General features: G+C 43.3%; 1 protein-coding gene across 1 annotated transcript in view; it reads left to right on the top strand.

Moving 5' to 3' along the window:
- The first annotated feature begins 161 nt into the window (after window positions 1-161).
- Window positions 162-14137, top strand: part of HTR5A (5-hydroxytryptamine (serotonin) receptor 5A, G protein-coupled) — a 16755-nt gene continuing 2779 nt past the window's right edge. The window contains exons 1-3 of the mRNA XM_009322503.1: window positions 162-236; window positions 12212-12348; window positions 13534-13912. Of these exons, the coding sequence (XP_009320778.1) occupies window positions 162-236; window positions 12212-12348; window positions 13534-13912 (591 nt within the window). The remainder of the gene's footprint in view (window positions 237-12211; window positions 12349-13533; window positions 13913-14137) is intronic.

The following is a 14137-nucleotide window of genomic DNA, read 5'->3' as shown; positions in this document are numbered from 1 at the left end:
CAGGAGGTCCTGCCCCTGGGCACCCCTTTTGCAGGCAGGTCTGCTGCCTGTCCCTGCCCCAGGAGAGAGGTCTAGGCACTCCCGGCAGCCTGAGGTCTGCACTGCAGCCTCTCCCTTCAGCAGTTCTGTCTGTGTGGAGGCATCAGCCGCCGCTGGGGTAGATGGTGCAGACCCCCCAGCTGGAGCCGCGGCCCGTACCCTCAGACGAGTGCCCACCCTTCTGCCCTGAGGGTCAGGTAGGATGAGTGCCCTATCGTTACAGGGCCTGCTTGAAGTAGGTCTACTGGGAGGGCTGCATAGTAGTTTTTAGCTAATAAAGGACTTAATTATGCAGACTGATGCAGGGCTCTTCAAAACTGCAGAGCCTCCACACATACAGCTGAAAGGAGCCGCCAGCATGGATGGGGGAGAGCAGGAGGAACCCCTGTTTAATCCCTCTCCTTTAAAACTTCCAGTGATAACATCTACACAACCTTCCCAATACCTTGTTCTAGTGTCGTAAAAATTCCTTATGGTTAGAAAGTCTTCTCTAATTTCTGATCTAAATCTTCTGTTCTGTAAACGAGGCTGATTCTTTCTATCTTTCCCTCAGACTACCAATAACCCTCTCTATATAAATTTTCTAGATACATACATACATACTTTTATATATATATATATAAAAAATATACAGATATAAAAAACATTACAATACTTTCTTAATGAGTTCTGGACCTGATTGTAATGCACCAGGAAAGAAGAATGCACGTCCTCCCAGTGCTCTGGGCAAGAACAAATAATTTGCCACAAATAAAAGGTGATACTATAATTTATAGGCCCTATTCTTTGCATCTCAGGAGAAGTCTTTGCTTCTGCTCCTACTGAGGTACCTACCAATTTCTGTATATTTTCTGAGTTTGAGAAAAAATGTTTGTGAAACATGGCGGGTAATTATCCCTATAGCCCTTCTTTGTAGCTTGTCAAGATTTCCTTCATTTACAGGCTTTCCATTTGGGTAAATTAGTATCAGCCAAACAATGGAGATTGGAAGTTTTCCTTTAAGCCTGGGCTTTCATTCCTGCAGGCTTGAAAAAAAGTTAATGAAACCTGGAGTTACCAAAATGAGTTTTTCTAGAAAGGAACAAACTTGGCATTATTTGTGCCAAATCTTTATTATGTGATTCAAAGGATGCTAACACTTGTATTTATTTTTACATTATTAATGCATAAATGCAGAAAAAGTCAACCGAAGTTGGTGGCATTCCAGAGCATGTTACCGAACAGTGTGAAAAGTGAGCCTGGGTATTTCTCTGAGATTATCTCCATTATTCATTTATGGCTTTGTGTTTATGAGTAGAGTAAAAACCCTAAATTCGTGCTGATAAAACCTTTACATCACATCACTCTCTTTCTGTAAGTTGTCCAGAAAGTTAAATGTTACTCATCCAGAAAGAGGAATGGACAGAAGACACTTGCCTGAGGATGTGGCATCACATCACAGCTGTGCTATTCTGCTGGCTCACTGCTGCTGCTAAGAGGGGCCGGTTTCCTCCCTCCTTTCCATGGCAGCCTGGTTGGTTGGTTGGTTGGTTGGTTGGTTGGTTGGTTGGTTTTTACCATACTTCTGTTGCTCCTCTTGAACAGGTTGTGACTCTTACCTGACCAACATGGAGCCAAACTCACTGAAAGCTAATCATCTGGTCTAGTTCCTTGAGCCTGGATTTATGCAAGGCCTGATGCAGCATGAAGGAGAGGTCCATGCTGCTGAGATGGGAGGAGTTGTCTGCTGCTAACTTAGATCCTCCAACCTGCAATCTCACTTCAGTTGACTTAAACCACCCCAAAACCTCCCCTGGTTCTGGTCGCTCATTTCTGCCTCTGCACTTTTTTCAGCACTATGCTCACACAAAAGTTTCAGTGCCTTAGGGGTGACCCACGCTGATCTCGCTGAGAATAGCCTATTAAAATGGTTGGTTTTTCCGCAGGTCATTTTCCTGACTCAGTTAACCTGGTGCTGGCTCGGCGCAGGCAGTGACTGTGGTCACGGAGTGGGAGATGGAGGGCAGCAGCTACACACGCCTATCTGGCCGCCTGTGCCACCCGAGAAATTCTTATGTAGCCATGGGGTCTTAGTGCTAAAACCAATGAAAAATATTTCTGCCAGGAAACTTTCCCTGGCTGACGTAAATTCACAGCAACTCCATCATCTTCGGAGCAGTTCCTCCAACTCACAGAGTGTAAGGCCAGAAGGTCACTTAGATTAATCTTTCACATGGAGCGCAGGGAGCAGAATTGATCACTCCATTGTTTTGCTCTAAAAACAGCCCCAGTCTGGGAGCGCATTTCTGCTTTATAGCCTTCCCAAATGCTGAAGCTTAGAGCATTAGAAGCTTTCGGGTAGCCGAAAGACGTGCCTGCACATCCTTAAACATAGACAGAGAGGTGTACATACTTATCTGCCTACAATATGGTACAAATGGAGAAGCTGATTGCATTTATCACACATTTGTGGTTGCAGCTTTGGGAGGCTCCTAGTACTTACACGTGGATGTTACTGTACTATGCAGACAAGTAGTTATTGTTGCTGGGTTGGACCACCACTTTCTTCTTCTGTGAAAGGAACCTGATTTCTATTTCTCACATATTTTCAAATGAAACGAAGAACTTACACCAACATTCTTGAAAAATATGTTCTGACGGCATTCTGGTAACAGCCTTGAGGCCAGATGAAACCAGTAGGTCTTCTGGTCAGCCTTTCTTATGATTTGCCCTTACATTTCATCCAAAATACTCTTGCTCTGAGCTGAGTATCTTGAGCGACTGGTTAGTCAATGTGGAACTTCCTGAAAGATACTGAATCTTGATCTGAAGACATCAAGAGATGAAGAATCCACTGCTGCTCTTAGCTGATCAATAATTTTAACATGACCTCAGAGCCAGCTTAATTAATTAGAGATTGATATCTAGAACTCTCTGCCTCTTTAGTATGCCAAGCAGAAAACATTATGAAGTAACACATTTGTTACTTAAGTCCCTAATTGTCTGCCACTCTTCAATGCAAAAAAAAATTAGAATTATTGATTGGGTATCTAGAGTAAGTCTGTTTCAATGATCTCAACTACTCAGTACTAACGAGGAGTTGGGATTCAAAGAAACAGGTCTCACTATCAAGACTTTTCTCATTAGAGCTAAGCTCAGGACGAATGCAGGCATACTGCTTATACTCTCAGGCCAGTCCTGGCTCTAACTCCTGGTTTTTGCTTCCAGGAGGCTGTCAGGGAAATAAAGGCTCTGTAAGTCCCTAAATATTCTGGCTACTTGAAAGATACGCTCTTTCAAGTAGAGCTGAAGCTCCCTCAATATGAACAAATAATTCTCTGAACCAAGAAAGCCTACAATCAATTTATGTCTCAAGGTCTAATTCTTCCGTGAACTGGCTGAGGCCAAATAAAGTTTAAGTTCACAGCGTGGCTCCTTCAGTGTCTAGTAAGGTCTTTCACCCCTACCATATCCCTGATGCCTCTACAGCCCGGTCAGATATGGTTGAAACTGCCCAGGAATTGGGGAAAAGAGGCAACCGCCATGCCACACGCAAGAAAACGTGATTGCATGGAACCTCTCCAGGACGCCAGACTACAAAGAAGCTGCCTCTTTTGGTTTTGGTATATTAGAGCCTGAACTTGTTAGCTCTCAAATGTGCTTAAAGGACCATCCTCCTCCTTCGTCACTGAGGCTTCTGCGATATTCATGTCAATGATGTTGGTCATTTTTAATCTATGGCACTGCGGTGGACACTCACAGATACGGGTTTAACCTTCAAAGAAGCCACTGAAAACTTCTCTGAGTTTAGTTAGAGCTTGCTGAGTTCCCTATATAAATTAGAGCAGCCTCAGGGTCCCAGGGCTTGCCAAGTCTGAATTCTCAGTGTTGCAAATGGAAGAAATTGTGGCATGAGGCAGCAAGCACCAAAGCTGTAATGATCTTCCTTCAGGGTGTCAATTACATTTGCTGTTTGCCTTATGGCACATGTAGGTGATTACAGTGTGAAGGCCAGGATACATTTGTTTAATGTATCCTTGAACTCTATTACATTTTCCACTCATGTTGGTAGAGCCTTATCTTCAATTACACTCCTTTCCATATGCCCCAAGCTATTATTTGTTACAAGACCAACCTGACCCTCTTGTATCCAAAATGCCAGTGAATTAAATCTAATTTTTATACTTTTCAACTTGAACAGTTATCTCACGATGCACATAACAAACAGATAACGAGATCTGCATTTTATTAGACACAGCGGCGCTTACTGATGTTTAACTATTAGGCAGAACCATTTTGCTGCTCGCAATTACAATTACATTATTTTTCTCTGTGGCTGGATAGCTGTCAATTGATTTAACTCATTCTAAATGTGTGGTATAGTGTTTTCCTTAGTGTTGCTTGCACTCGTACTTAGAGAATTGGATACATTTCTATTCTTTTTTCCTAGAAGGGAAGGGACATTTCCATAGTTACATTTCTCTACAGTCTAAGCTTTTTGCCTCCTATATTTTGTGACAATTTTCCCAAGCTCTGTGTCTGGGATGCTCCAAAATCACATTCTTAGCTTTAAGCATATCCTCAAACCCTGGTCATTTTGATAAGACTAAAGCACATACTTGAAATTAAACACAGTCATGAATGAGGATGTGTTCCTGAAATAAGTCCATGTAAAAAATGACCCAGTGGGCAAGTTCCAATGGCTAACACATACACCATGTAGTTGTAGTGCTCTACACATTTTATGCTTTATATGTACCTGCTTATAATTTATGATTCATACAGTTCTCGTAACGATCAAATGATAAAAGCATCAAACTGGGATCTAATCAATGCAAATATTTCGGCCCATCACAGGATACACGAAGATCCGCCCTCCCCAGAAGAGCCTGGCTACCACGTGGCTCTCCTACACGCTGGGAGTTGACTCACACATTCATAAATAATCCAGCTGGTAAATATCAAACGGTTACGTACCCTCACTGGTTTTGTGTGCATACGCCTGTTCTGGCTCAGGACAAGCTAAGGAAGAAAGCAATGCAGGGAGGTGAATCTAAGTCTCTTTACATTAAGCCGACAAGAACAGAAGCATATATGTCATCATTTACTGTATCTCAATTTGCGGAGGGTAATTTCTCATAATAGGCTGACTTGATTGCTTACTGAACATACCTTGGAGACTGTTTGGTCTTGCTTTTGCACAGCAAAAGCTCACCTCTGTCTCTCTTCACTCTGAAGCATAAAGGCTATAATAGCTACTATAGGAGTATTGTTATTCAGATAAAGAAAAGAAAGCTCGATTCAGATAGGGATGTCTTTTTGAGATTTACTAAGCAGTCCAGAGGATTTAGATATCTACATTTCAGACATTTCAGTTTTATAAAAAAATCTTACTACATTTTAAAATAATAATCCTCCTTGAAATGAACGGAAGAGATGCACTCGGAGACATAGATTGCTTAAGAAAATCTATTTCCTCACCTATTTCACAGATGCTGACAGAAAGCAGCTGCCATAAATTTTTATAATAAACGCTAGGCATATCGATGGCTAACTCTATTTACACAACCCAAGCCCTTGCACTAAACCTCACCTGTGTAAAATAGTCCAGCTGGGTGTTTATCAGTAATTGTTTGCAGGATGCACCCTAATGAACCCCCTGTGGTTCTCCATGACCCATGGTGCTCTTCTGTAACACTTGTCATTAATCTGAGGCTGTAATGCGGTGTTTAATGGGGCATGCCTCTCACTGGGCAGGAGGGATTATCTGGGGCAAAGACATCGGGATTTATGGTTCCTTACAGTCACAGCTGTCATAAAAAGAGAAAAGCTGCAGGAAAACCTCCTTGAAACGGAGAACACGCACGCACTGTGGCAGAGATCATTTGTCTTTGTGCCTCTTCCTCACAACGGATCAAGCCCTGGACTCCACTTGCAGACTCCCATCGAGGTGTGGCCGTGCTGCAGAAGGGATGATGGCAGGAGAACAGCAGAGCACCGGCAGCCAGACTGGCTGGAGTGCGACCAAAACAGGAGGGACGGGGAGTATATGTGTGTGTGGGCAGCTCTGCAAGACTGAGAATAGTGCTAGGAGTCAAAGCTAAGGGACAGGAGATGTCGTATGTGTGAATGTTGGATGAAAGGCTTTACAACATGAAAATGTTAAGTGTTTTTTTCTCATTTTTCTATTGAATTATTGGTCGTGGTTATGAAATTGCATTTATAACCCTACTGCCAAGTCAGTTGCTAGTGGTGATGTTTTAAAAGCTGACCATGTTAACTATTCTAGTGCTCAATAAAGCATAGAAGAAAGGAGAGGCATTAGCATACAGTGAAGATGGTGAAATGTGTGGAGGAGGAAGGACACTAACAGCCTGCCCAGAAAGCTCTGAAGATGTATCAGGTCAGATGAGGAGTCCTTTTAAAAAACAATGTGATTTTTGTGTTTCCAAAATAAGATTCAGCTTTTAAAGTAATGCATGAGCCATCTTCTGTGCAGATGGATAATACCTTCTTTAATGAAGACAGCCCATGAAGTATGCTCATATGAGACCCTGAATAATTCAGTGGTATCAATATGGAAGATTTGTACTAAATTTATGCTGAAATTCTGATAGGGAAGTCACCTTTTTGGTTCCTTTAGCAGGTGAGTTTGAACCCACTGTGATACAGTTGAAACCTGAACGTAGAAGGTAACCACAGAAGAAATAGAAAAAGGAACTACAGAAAATGAATCTACAGAAGCCACCAGCTTAACGAGGCCAGCCAGGTCCCTTGCCTTTCAGGTCACATACTAAAATCTCCGCAGGGACAGGAATTGCACGATACATTGCATCTACCTGGAGGCACCTGAAGAAAGGTGGAAGGGAGGGCTCCGAAAAGAAAGGAGAAACTCACTGGTGGCAGATGCCAGCAGCTCCTTCTGAGCCTGGTGGCTTCACTGCGGGACAAGGCAAGAGTGGGCACACAGGTGGACCCCAGGGTAACTCAGAGATGCCGGCCTCAGCCGCTCTCGCTGGATCGGTTTCCCCACCAGCAGCTCTTGCATGAGTATATTCCCACTGTCACACGTCATGTCCCCAGTGTGGGAGCTGAACATGAACCACTGGTGAGCTGCTGCAGCTCACAAACCACTGGGCCACCACCTCGGAGTTACAGTCTACCAACCTTGACTCACAGACCAGCAGACAGAAAAAAAATCAGCTATTTTATAGTAAAATGCATTGCTAGACAGTTAAGAAAGGTCTGGTGACATTTTGCTGTCCAAGTAGTGAATACTGGTTGTCAAAAACAATGATGCTACTAATAAAAATCCTTGTGAAAAATAGAGAGACATTTAGACACATTTATACAACCGCTTTCATCCCATGGGTTCAGAGAATTTTACAGCAGTGGCAGGAAGACACTGCTTGATCAGGTGCCTGCTGCAGTAGAAGGAACCAAAATAAAATATTTGTAACATGATACTGCCCAGTTCTGTGAGAGAAATTATGTTTGGGGTCCTTTAAAAATGGCTGCCTCTGTTCAAATAGCTGGAAAAGTTTGCTGTCTTGCCTGTGATCAAGAGGCAAGCTTTCTGTCAGCCTACAGGAGATGTCTGCAAACACTTTTCTTGCACAGGCATGGGAGCAGACACATTTTAGTTGCAGAAAGAAAACCGTGTGGTCATATCCTACCATTTGAACTTCTTTTAACTTGTAAATAATGCCTCTCATTTGTATGAGCATCTCACTCGCTTAAATAGCAACATCGATATGAAATATAAATAAGTAAAATTCCACAGCTTTCCCATTTTCTCTAATGACCTGCCATGTTGCACAGCTTGAAAATACTGGGAATTTGCCTTACTTAAATTAACAGCAGTTTTGCTGATCTGCGTGACCTGGGCAGGCAGGGGCAGGGAAACATACAGGTACGCCGAATGATCAGGGGGAGGAAAATATTCCACAGCTGGAAGGAAGCAGCATGTGAACATGAATCTGAGACGCTCATCAGCGATACCCAAGCTGAGAAAGCTGCACAACTATGCCAATGCTTCCTTTGGCAGGTAGAGATGTGGCTGTGGCTGTTCAGAAATCTCCAGGGAAGAAGGCAGCAACCAGAAGCATATAAAGAAATTAGGCTATTGGGGTGGAAGAAGAGAAAAGAATCTCCCACTGAAGACATCATTTGATGACGGGCATCGGTGGTTTCATTTTTGCACATACTGCCAATTTGTTTCAATTAGAAAACCAGTCTTGAATGCTAAAGTTAATGGTGGTTTGGGGATAAGGTACTCCAACCAAGGAAGACATGGGCATGGGAACACGCTGCCAAGGAGCCAAAGGGAGCAGAATGGGGATGGAAGGAGGTGTAAGAAAAAAAGTTGAAGAACCGCTGGCCTGGAAAACTGCCTAGAGTGATTTCTCTCCTTATTATGGTAAATGGATCTTAAAATGTTTTGCCTCTGGAGTTCTGAAAGAACATTTCCAGACTACAGATGGATTTATGTAAATAAAGGTTTAGAAACCTACCACCTGCAAGAAAGCAGAAAGGTAACCTGGAAAACAACACACAGCAGAAAAAAACGTGTTCAGCCTAACACTGTCGCAGCCTTCCCTATAGCTTCACACCTATGCAAATTATCTGCCAAAATGCATAAAGCTCAAGATAAACAAATCTCTTCCACAACTTGGCATACAGAAAAAGGGTCTGAACTGAAATGATAATTGAGTTTTAGAGACCCATCCATTTGCTGTCATCGTGCCATCTGTCTCCCTGGCAGAGTCCTGATAGTTTGCATTGGCAGCTTTGATTGCCAAAGCTCATGTATTAAGTTAGAGTTACCTAGTCTTCCCACACACAGTTTCTTGTTATTTTTCTACAGGCCTGCTATTCGAGATGATTGACAGAACTGCAGGATACTGTGTACTCCCAGAAGCATAATATATTTTGATATTTTTAAACTTTTTTTTTTAAAATCAGAAATATGGATAATTTTCTATTGTGATTTGTCAGCAGCCTGCAGAGACCAAGTCCATCAGAGTCCAGAGAAAGGTTTACTTCTCAGGGACTGACCACAGGTAAAGAAGATCACAGGTGCTGGTGTATATATGCGTTAAGTATTTGCTATTATCGGAGTAATAAATGAAAACTGTGGCTGCCTTATGAGGGCAGTACCCCCTGAGGCAGGCTCCAAGTTATTGCACTACTGTCGTAACTACTCACTGCAAAGCACCTTTGACTAAAAGCCAATGTGACACCTAGCATAACTCTGCTGACTCCCTTGAAATTACACAGCTGATTAATGTTGTCCCTTAAGGTATGAAAGAAGTGATAAAATTATTTACATTTCATTTATTTACACAGAGTGTAACTTTAACTGCAGCAGTGAATGATGTGGGACTTTATGAAAGTTGCGTTCGATCTGGTCCTTTGATCACGAACGTGTTTTTTGCTATGCAAGAACAAAGGGTTTAATCCAGCAGGAGTTAATTCACGTTGGGCAGAAGACAGATAAACATTCCTGGCAGTCCATTTACTGAGCCATACACAGTAATGCAAGGTAGCGGAGCCCGTCCTCCCTTTAGGCTGGCTGTGTAATAGCTTGTGGCCAAATTCAAGAGACGCAAGGACTGAGACACTTACCGCGAAGTTTACATATAAGAAGACTATGCTGGGATACACAGAGGCTGCTCTGTTGAACAGCTTTTGTTCTTGTCCTGCTTTGTTCCTACTGCAGAATTAAACAATACTTTAGTTATGTCACTGAAGTTATACAGTTGGTGACTGTATAACTCTCATGTATTCACTAAGTATGCTCGGCAAAAACACTTCCTGAGCCATCTCCTCTCCCTTTTCTGCCAGTTATAAGTGCAGCGGTTCAAAAGATCTGCATACAGATTCACAATATAAGTCTATTCACCCCGTCCCCAAGAGCAGATACAGTTGGTGACAATTCCCAAAGGAAAGTTTGCACACCGTAAACCGAATGAGACCTGCCATTAGAGGCTAGATGAGGAATAGTTTTCCAGCCATACAAATAAAAAGACAACAGGATTTCAACTCGTTTTGAGTTCTGCCCCGGGACAGAGGGACTTTCCAAAGTTCCTCATAAGCATCTGGAGCAAGAGAACCCAGTTTGGCAAACAGGTCAGTCACTGGGGCACTCTGGGGGCGTGGGGCACTCAGGTCCTCCTTGTTCCTGCTCTGACGTACTCCCACAGTCCTGCTGAGTGTCCTGCTAACACACGGCAGGATTAATCTCTGCTTCTCAGTCAGTAGGAATTGCTCCCCTTTGCAGTAAGTAATTACATGTTACTGGGAGAGAAAGGCCGACTCCATCTTTCCGTTGCCGTGGCACTGGGCTGGGATGTTAGAAAACCTCAGGTCTAAGTCCATGCTCCAGTAAATACGTGATTATTAAACAGCTTCAACACAAGAAACCTGAGTGAGCTACCCAGAATAGCCAGCCACTTGGCAATTAAAATGCTTACATGGGATATGAGGCATCGTGATTCAAGCCTGTAGTCTGAGCTAGGATGCTTTGAACCTTGATTGCCTATGCCCCAAATACATGCTCTCACAGACCACTGGAGAGGAAGGGAATCACTCAGTCTTCCCCCCAACTAGAGCTACTACCCTGCACCTGAGACAGCTTTTATGGGGTGAATTAGTCAGAGAGATGAGTTTCATCATCATCAGATGAGCTGGTGCACGTCCATGAAGAGCTCTAGTTCAGCATTCCCCCTCTCCACTCCCAAAACTACAATCCTAACACCACAGGACACCTGAGCCAGAGGTGGGGCATCATGAGAGTCTGTCACAGTGCTGATATTGGCCATCTCTGAAGACCTTGGTTTTGGAAGACTAGAGTGAGACTCAGAAGTGTGGACGGGCTCTGAGGGTGTAAGAACAACCTCACAGTTTATGCATTTTAACTGTTTGTATTTGAACATTTTGTTGTTATAGGAAAGGAGCGGGTGGTGTGCAAGTGTCTTCCAAAAGCATGTCTGGATGTAAAAAGTGTGAGCTGGAGTTGATGAATGTTAAATGAAGTTTAAGTAACGATTACCTGAGTTTCAGAAATTGCCTTGACAGCATGCACACTTACTGAGCAGTCTGGCTGGCAACTGAGCAGAGCTTTCAGTGTTGGTGTATATATACAGTGAGTAAACGTGTTCCTTCAATCCTTGTTCAATGTAGCAGCTCCCACCTACCCTGTAGACTGACATTCTCATGTATTCAGTAAGTATGCTCAGCAAAAACACTTCCTGAGCCATCTCCTCTCCCTTTTCTGCCAGTTATAAGTGCAGGGGTTCAAAAGATCTGCATACAGATTCACAATATAAGTCCATTCACCCCGTCCCCAAAAGCAGATACTACTTGGACGTGCACGTAGGCAGTGGCACTGCAGTGACTGTGTTGGGAATTCCCTCCCAGCCTCCAACCACCAGCTACATATTTTGAATTGGAAGGTTACCTCCAGTAAATGGTATTTAGTAGCAAGCAGCATTTAATGTCTGTACTGAAGAGAACCCTGCTAAATCTAGGGAAGTCCTGTCACTTAATTCCTCTGGCTCCATCAATGAGGATGTGAGATAATCCTGACTTTGTTGTGTAGATCCTTTTCTCAGAGACTTTCATTGGTGTGATCATTCCACAAACATTATCCACTCGCGACAGATCCCAGCCTTCCACTCACTTTATAAATATCAACAGTTCTGAGGAAATCAATGGGCTTACTAATCTGCGTAAAGTAAACAGCATCTTGTCCTTAAAAATAACAACATTCAGTCACCTCCAGAATCTGGTGCATTCAGCCATCGTGCTTAAAGATTGCAGAATCAGAATCATGGAATGATCTAGGTTGGAAGGGACCTCTGGAGGTCACCTAGTCCAACTCCCGTTAAAGAAGGGCCAACTTCAAAGTTAGATCAGGTCACTCACAGTGCTGTCCAGCTGAATTTTGAACATCGCCAAGGATGGAGGTTTCACAGCCTCTCTGGACCCATTTCAGTGTTTGACCACTCTCCAGGTGAATATTTATTTCCTAATTTCTAATTGGAATATCTGATGTTGTGACTTGCATTCATTGTGTCTTGTCCTATCACTGTGCACTTCTAAGAGGAGTTTGCCTCCACCCTCTCTACACCCTCCCCTGAGGTAGCTGGAGACAGCAGTAAGATTTTCCCCTTAACCTTCTCTTTTTAAGATTGACAAACTCAGTTATCTCTCTCTTTATACATCATATACCAGTTCGCTCATCATCTTGATGACCTTCCACTGGACTTCCCCCAATATGTCAGTGTCTTGTACCGAGGAACCCCAAACTGGACGTAAAATTCCAAGGTTTGTTGGATAGAGGGAAATAGTTACAACCCTCAACCTGATGGCATGCTCATTAGGCCAGGATGCTCCAGGACATGCAATGGCACATTGCAGACTGCAACTTCTTGCCCGAAAGGCCACCCAGGTCCTCCTCTGCAGAATGCTGTCTACCCAGTCAGTCCCCAGCCTGTACTGTTGTATAGGGTTTTTCCATCCCAGGTGCAGATCTTTGCATTTCCATATATGCTATATATATTTTTTTATATACAAATATATGTATTTGTGTCCATCTTCTATTTCCAATTAGTACTCAACTGACCCATTCAACTCCAGAATCTGCTAATATATATTTTTAAAAGTCCAGTAAGATAATGAAAATATTCATAATTTTTCATTAGAACATAATCTAGTTTTACTTCTTCAGATTTAATACATTTTAGTTCCATTTCCCTTTAAATGTAATTTTTGTCTATTTGTTCCTGAAGCAAAAAATAATAATATCTTTTCAGGGGCATAATTTGCGGTTGATTCTGTTAATTCTGGGCTTCATAGGCTTCTCTGGGAAGGGCCCACGCAACAAAAACCTCTCAGTCCTAGCAGTTGCTAAGTGTTTTGATCAATTGAATGACAGTCAAGGATGTTTGGCACCTTGCAAACCAGGAATTTTAAATCAGGAGGCTTTATGAAAGTCTGCAAACCCCATTTGTCCTTTGAGTTTTAAGTAAAAAACCTACCCGTTCCAAAATTGTCAGTATTCACGTGTATGAAAGATAAAATAATCATCTCTCCCCCAAAAAGATGGCAGTGTATTTCCAAAATTATGTCATAGTCTCTAAGGCTACATCTGCTTTAGTAACTACAATAGGCCAGGTCCTGTTCTCTGGCTCTGAGGACGAATATCACAGCACAGCATGAGTCCATGTGGGGAAATTCACGTCCCACCAAAACAAGGTCCTGGACCTGTTTTGCATATGCTGCCTTGTGTTTCACTTGGTAGCACAAGGAGAAACAAGTAGCAGCACTAGAAAACATCTTATTTCTTTAGCCCTTGTTATTGTTACTTTGCTGTTTTTCATTAAAAAGTCCAGAGAGATTCAGAAGAGGCAGCAGAAAGCACCAGTTTGGTTTTATCCTCCGTATACCACGAGCACAGTATGCATCGGGTACTCCCCTGAGCACCTCTTTCGTTTGAGTTTTCTCCCCCAGCTCTCTGAAAGTGCAGTTCACCGGCAAGTGTCATTGTCACCGCTTCTTAACACTGACGCCCGCCCTTCCTTCTCCCTTCCCCCCCCGCCGAGACGCAGACTGTGAGCCCCATGTTAGTGCCTGCCGGCTTCTCACATCGTCCGTCAGCTCCGACCCAAAAGCTCTTTGGACCCGTTACCCCGGGACCGTCCGGAGAAGCAGGGTGCCAGCACTGGCACAGCCCTGCCTGAAAGCCGTCCAAGGCTTGCAGGCTGGAGCTGGCTGGCATCCCTGCATGGAGCTGGTGCACGGGGAAACCTGCTCGGTGGGTTTAAATTCTGCCTTCCGCTACGAGGCCCAGAATCCCACTTCTCATCACAAGCAGCATGAGAAAAAACAGGTGAAATGCTCAAACATTTCCTTAACGTTTAATGAAACGTTATTAATTTAACGACTAATAACCATAGCCAAGTGATTGATTATTTCTAATAGAAGGCCCGCCAATTGCTAACAAGTTAGGAAATGTCAGGGCAGAAGTTCCCAAAGAAATAACCCCTTGCCACATCCCCCCCCCCCCCCAGACAAAACCGGGGTACTACCAAGTTTTCTGGGCCACACCCCCCAC

The sequence above is a fragment of the Pygoscelis adeliae genome, unplaced genomic scaffold (genome assembly GCF_000699105.1).
Source record: "Pygoscelis adeliae isolate BGI_AS28 unplaced genomic scaffold, ASM69910v1 Scaffold123, whole genome shotgun sequence".
NCBI lineage: Eukaryota > Metazoa > Chordata > Aves > Sphenisciformes > Spheniscidae > Pygoscelis > Pygoscelis adeliae.
The sequence above is the reverse complement of the archived record's forward strand: the minus strand, read 5'-3'. Positions and strand labels throughout refer to the sequence as shown.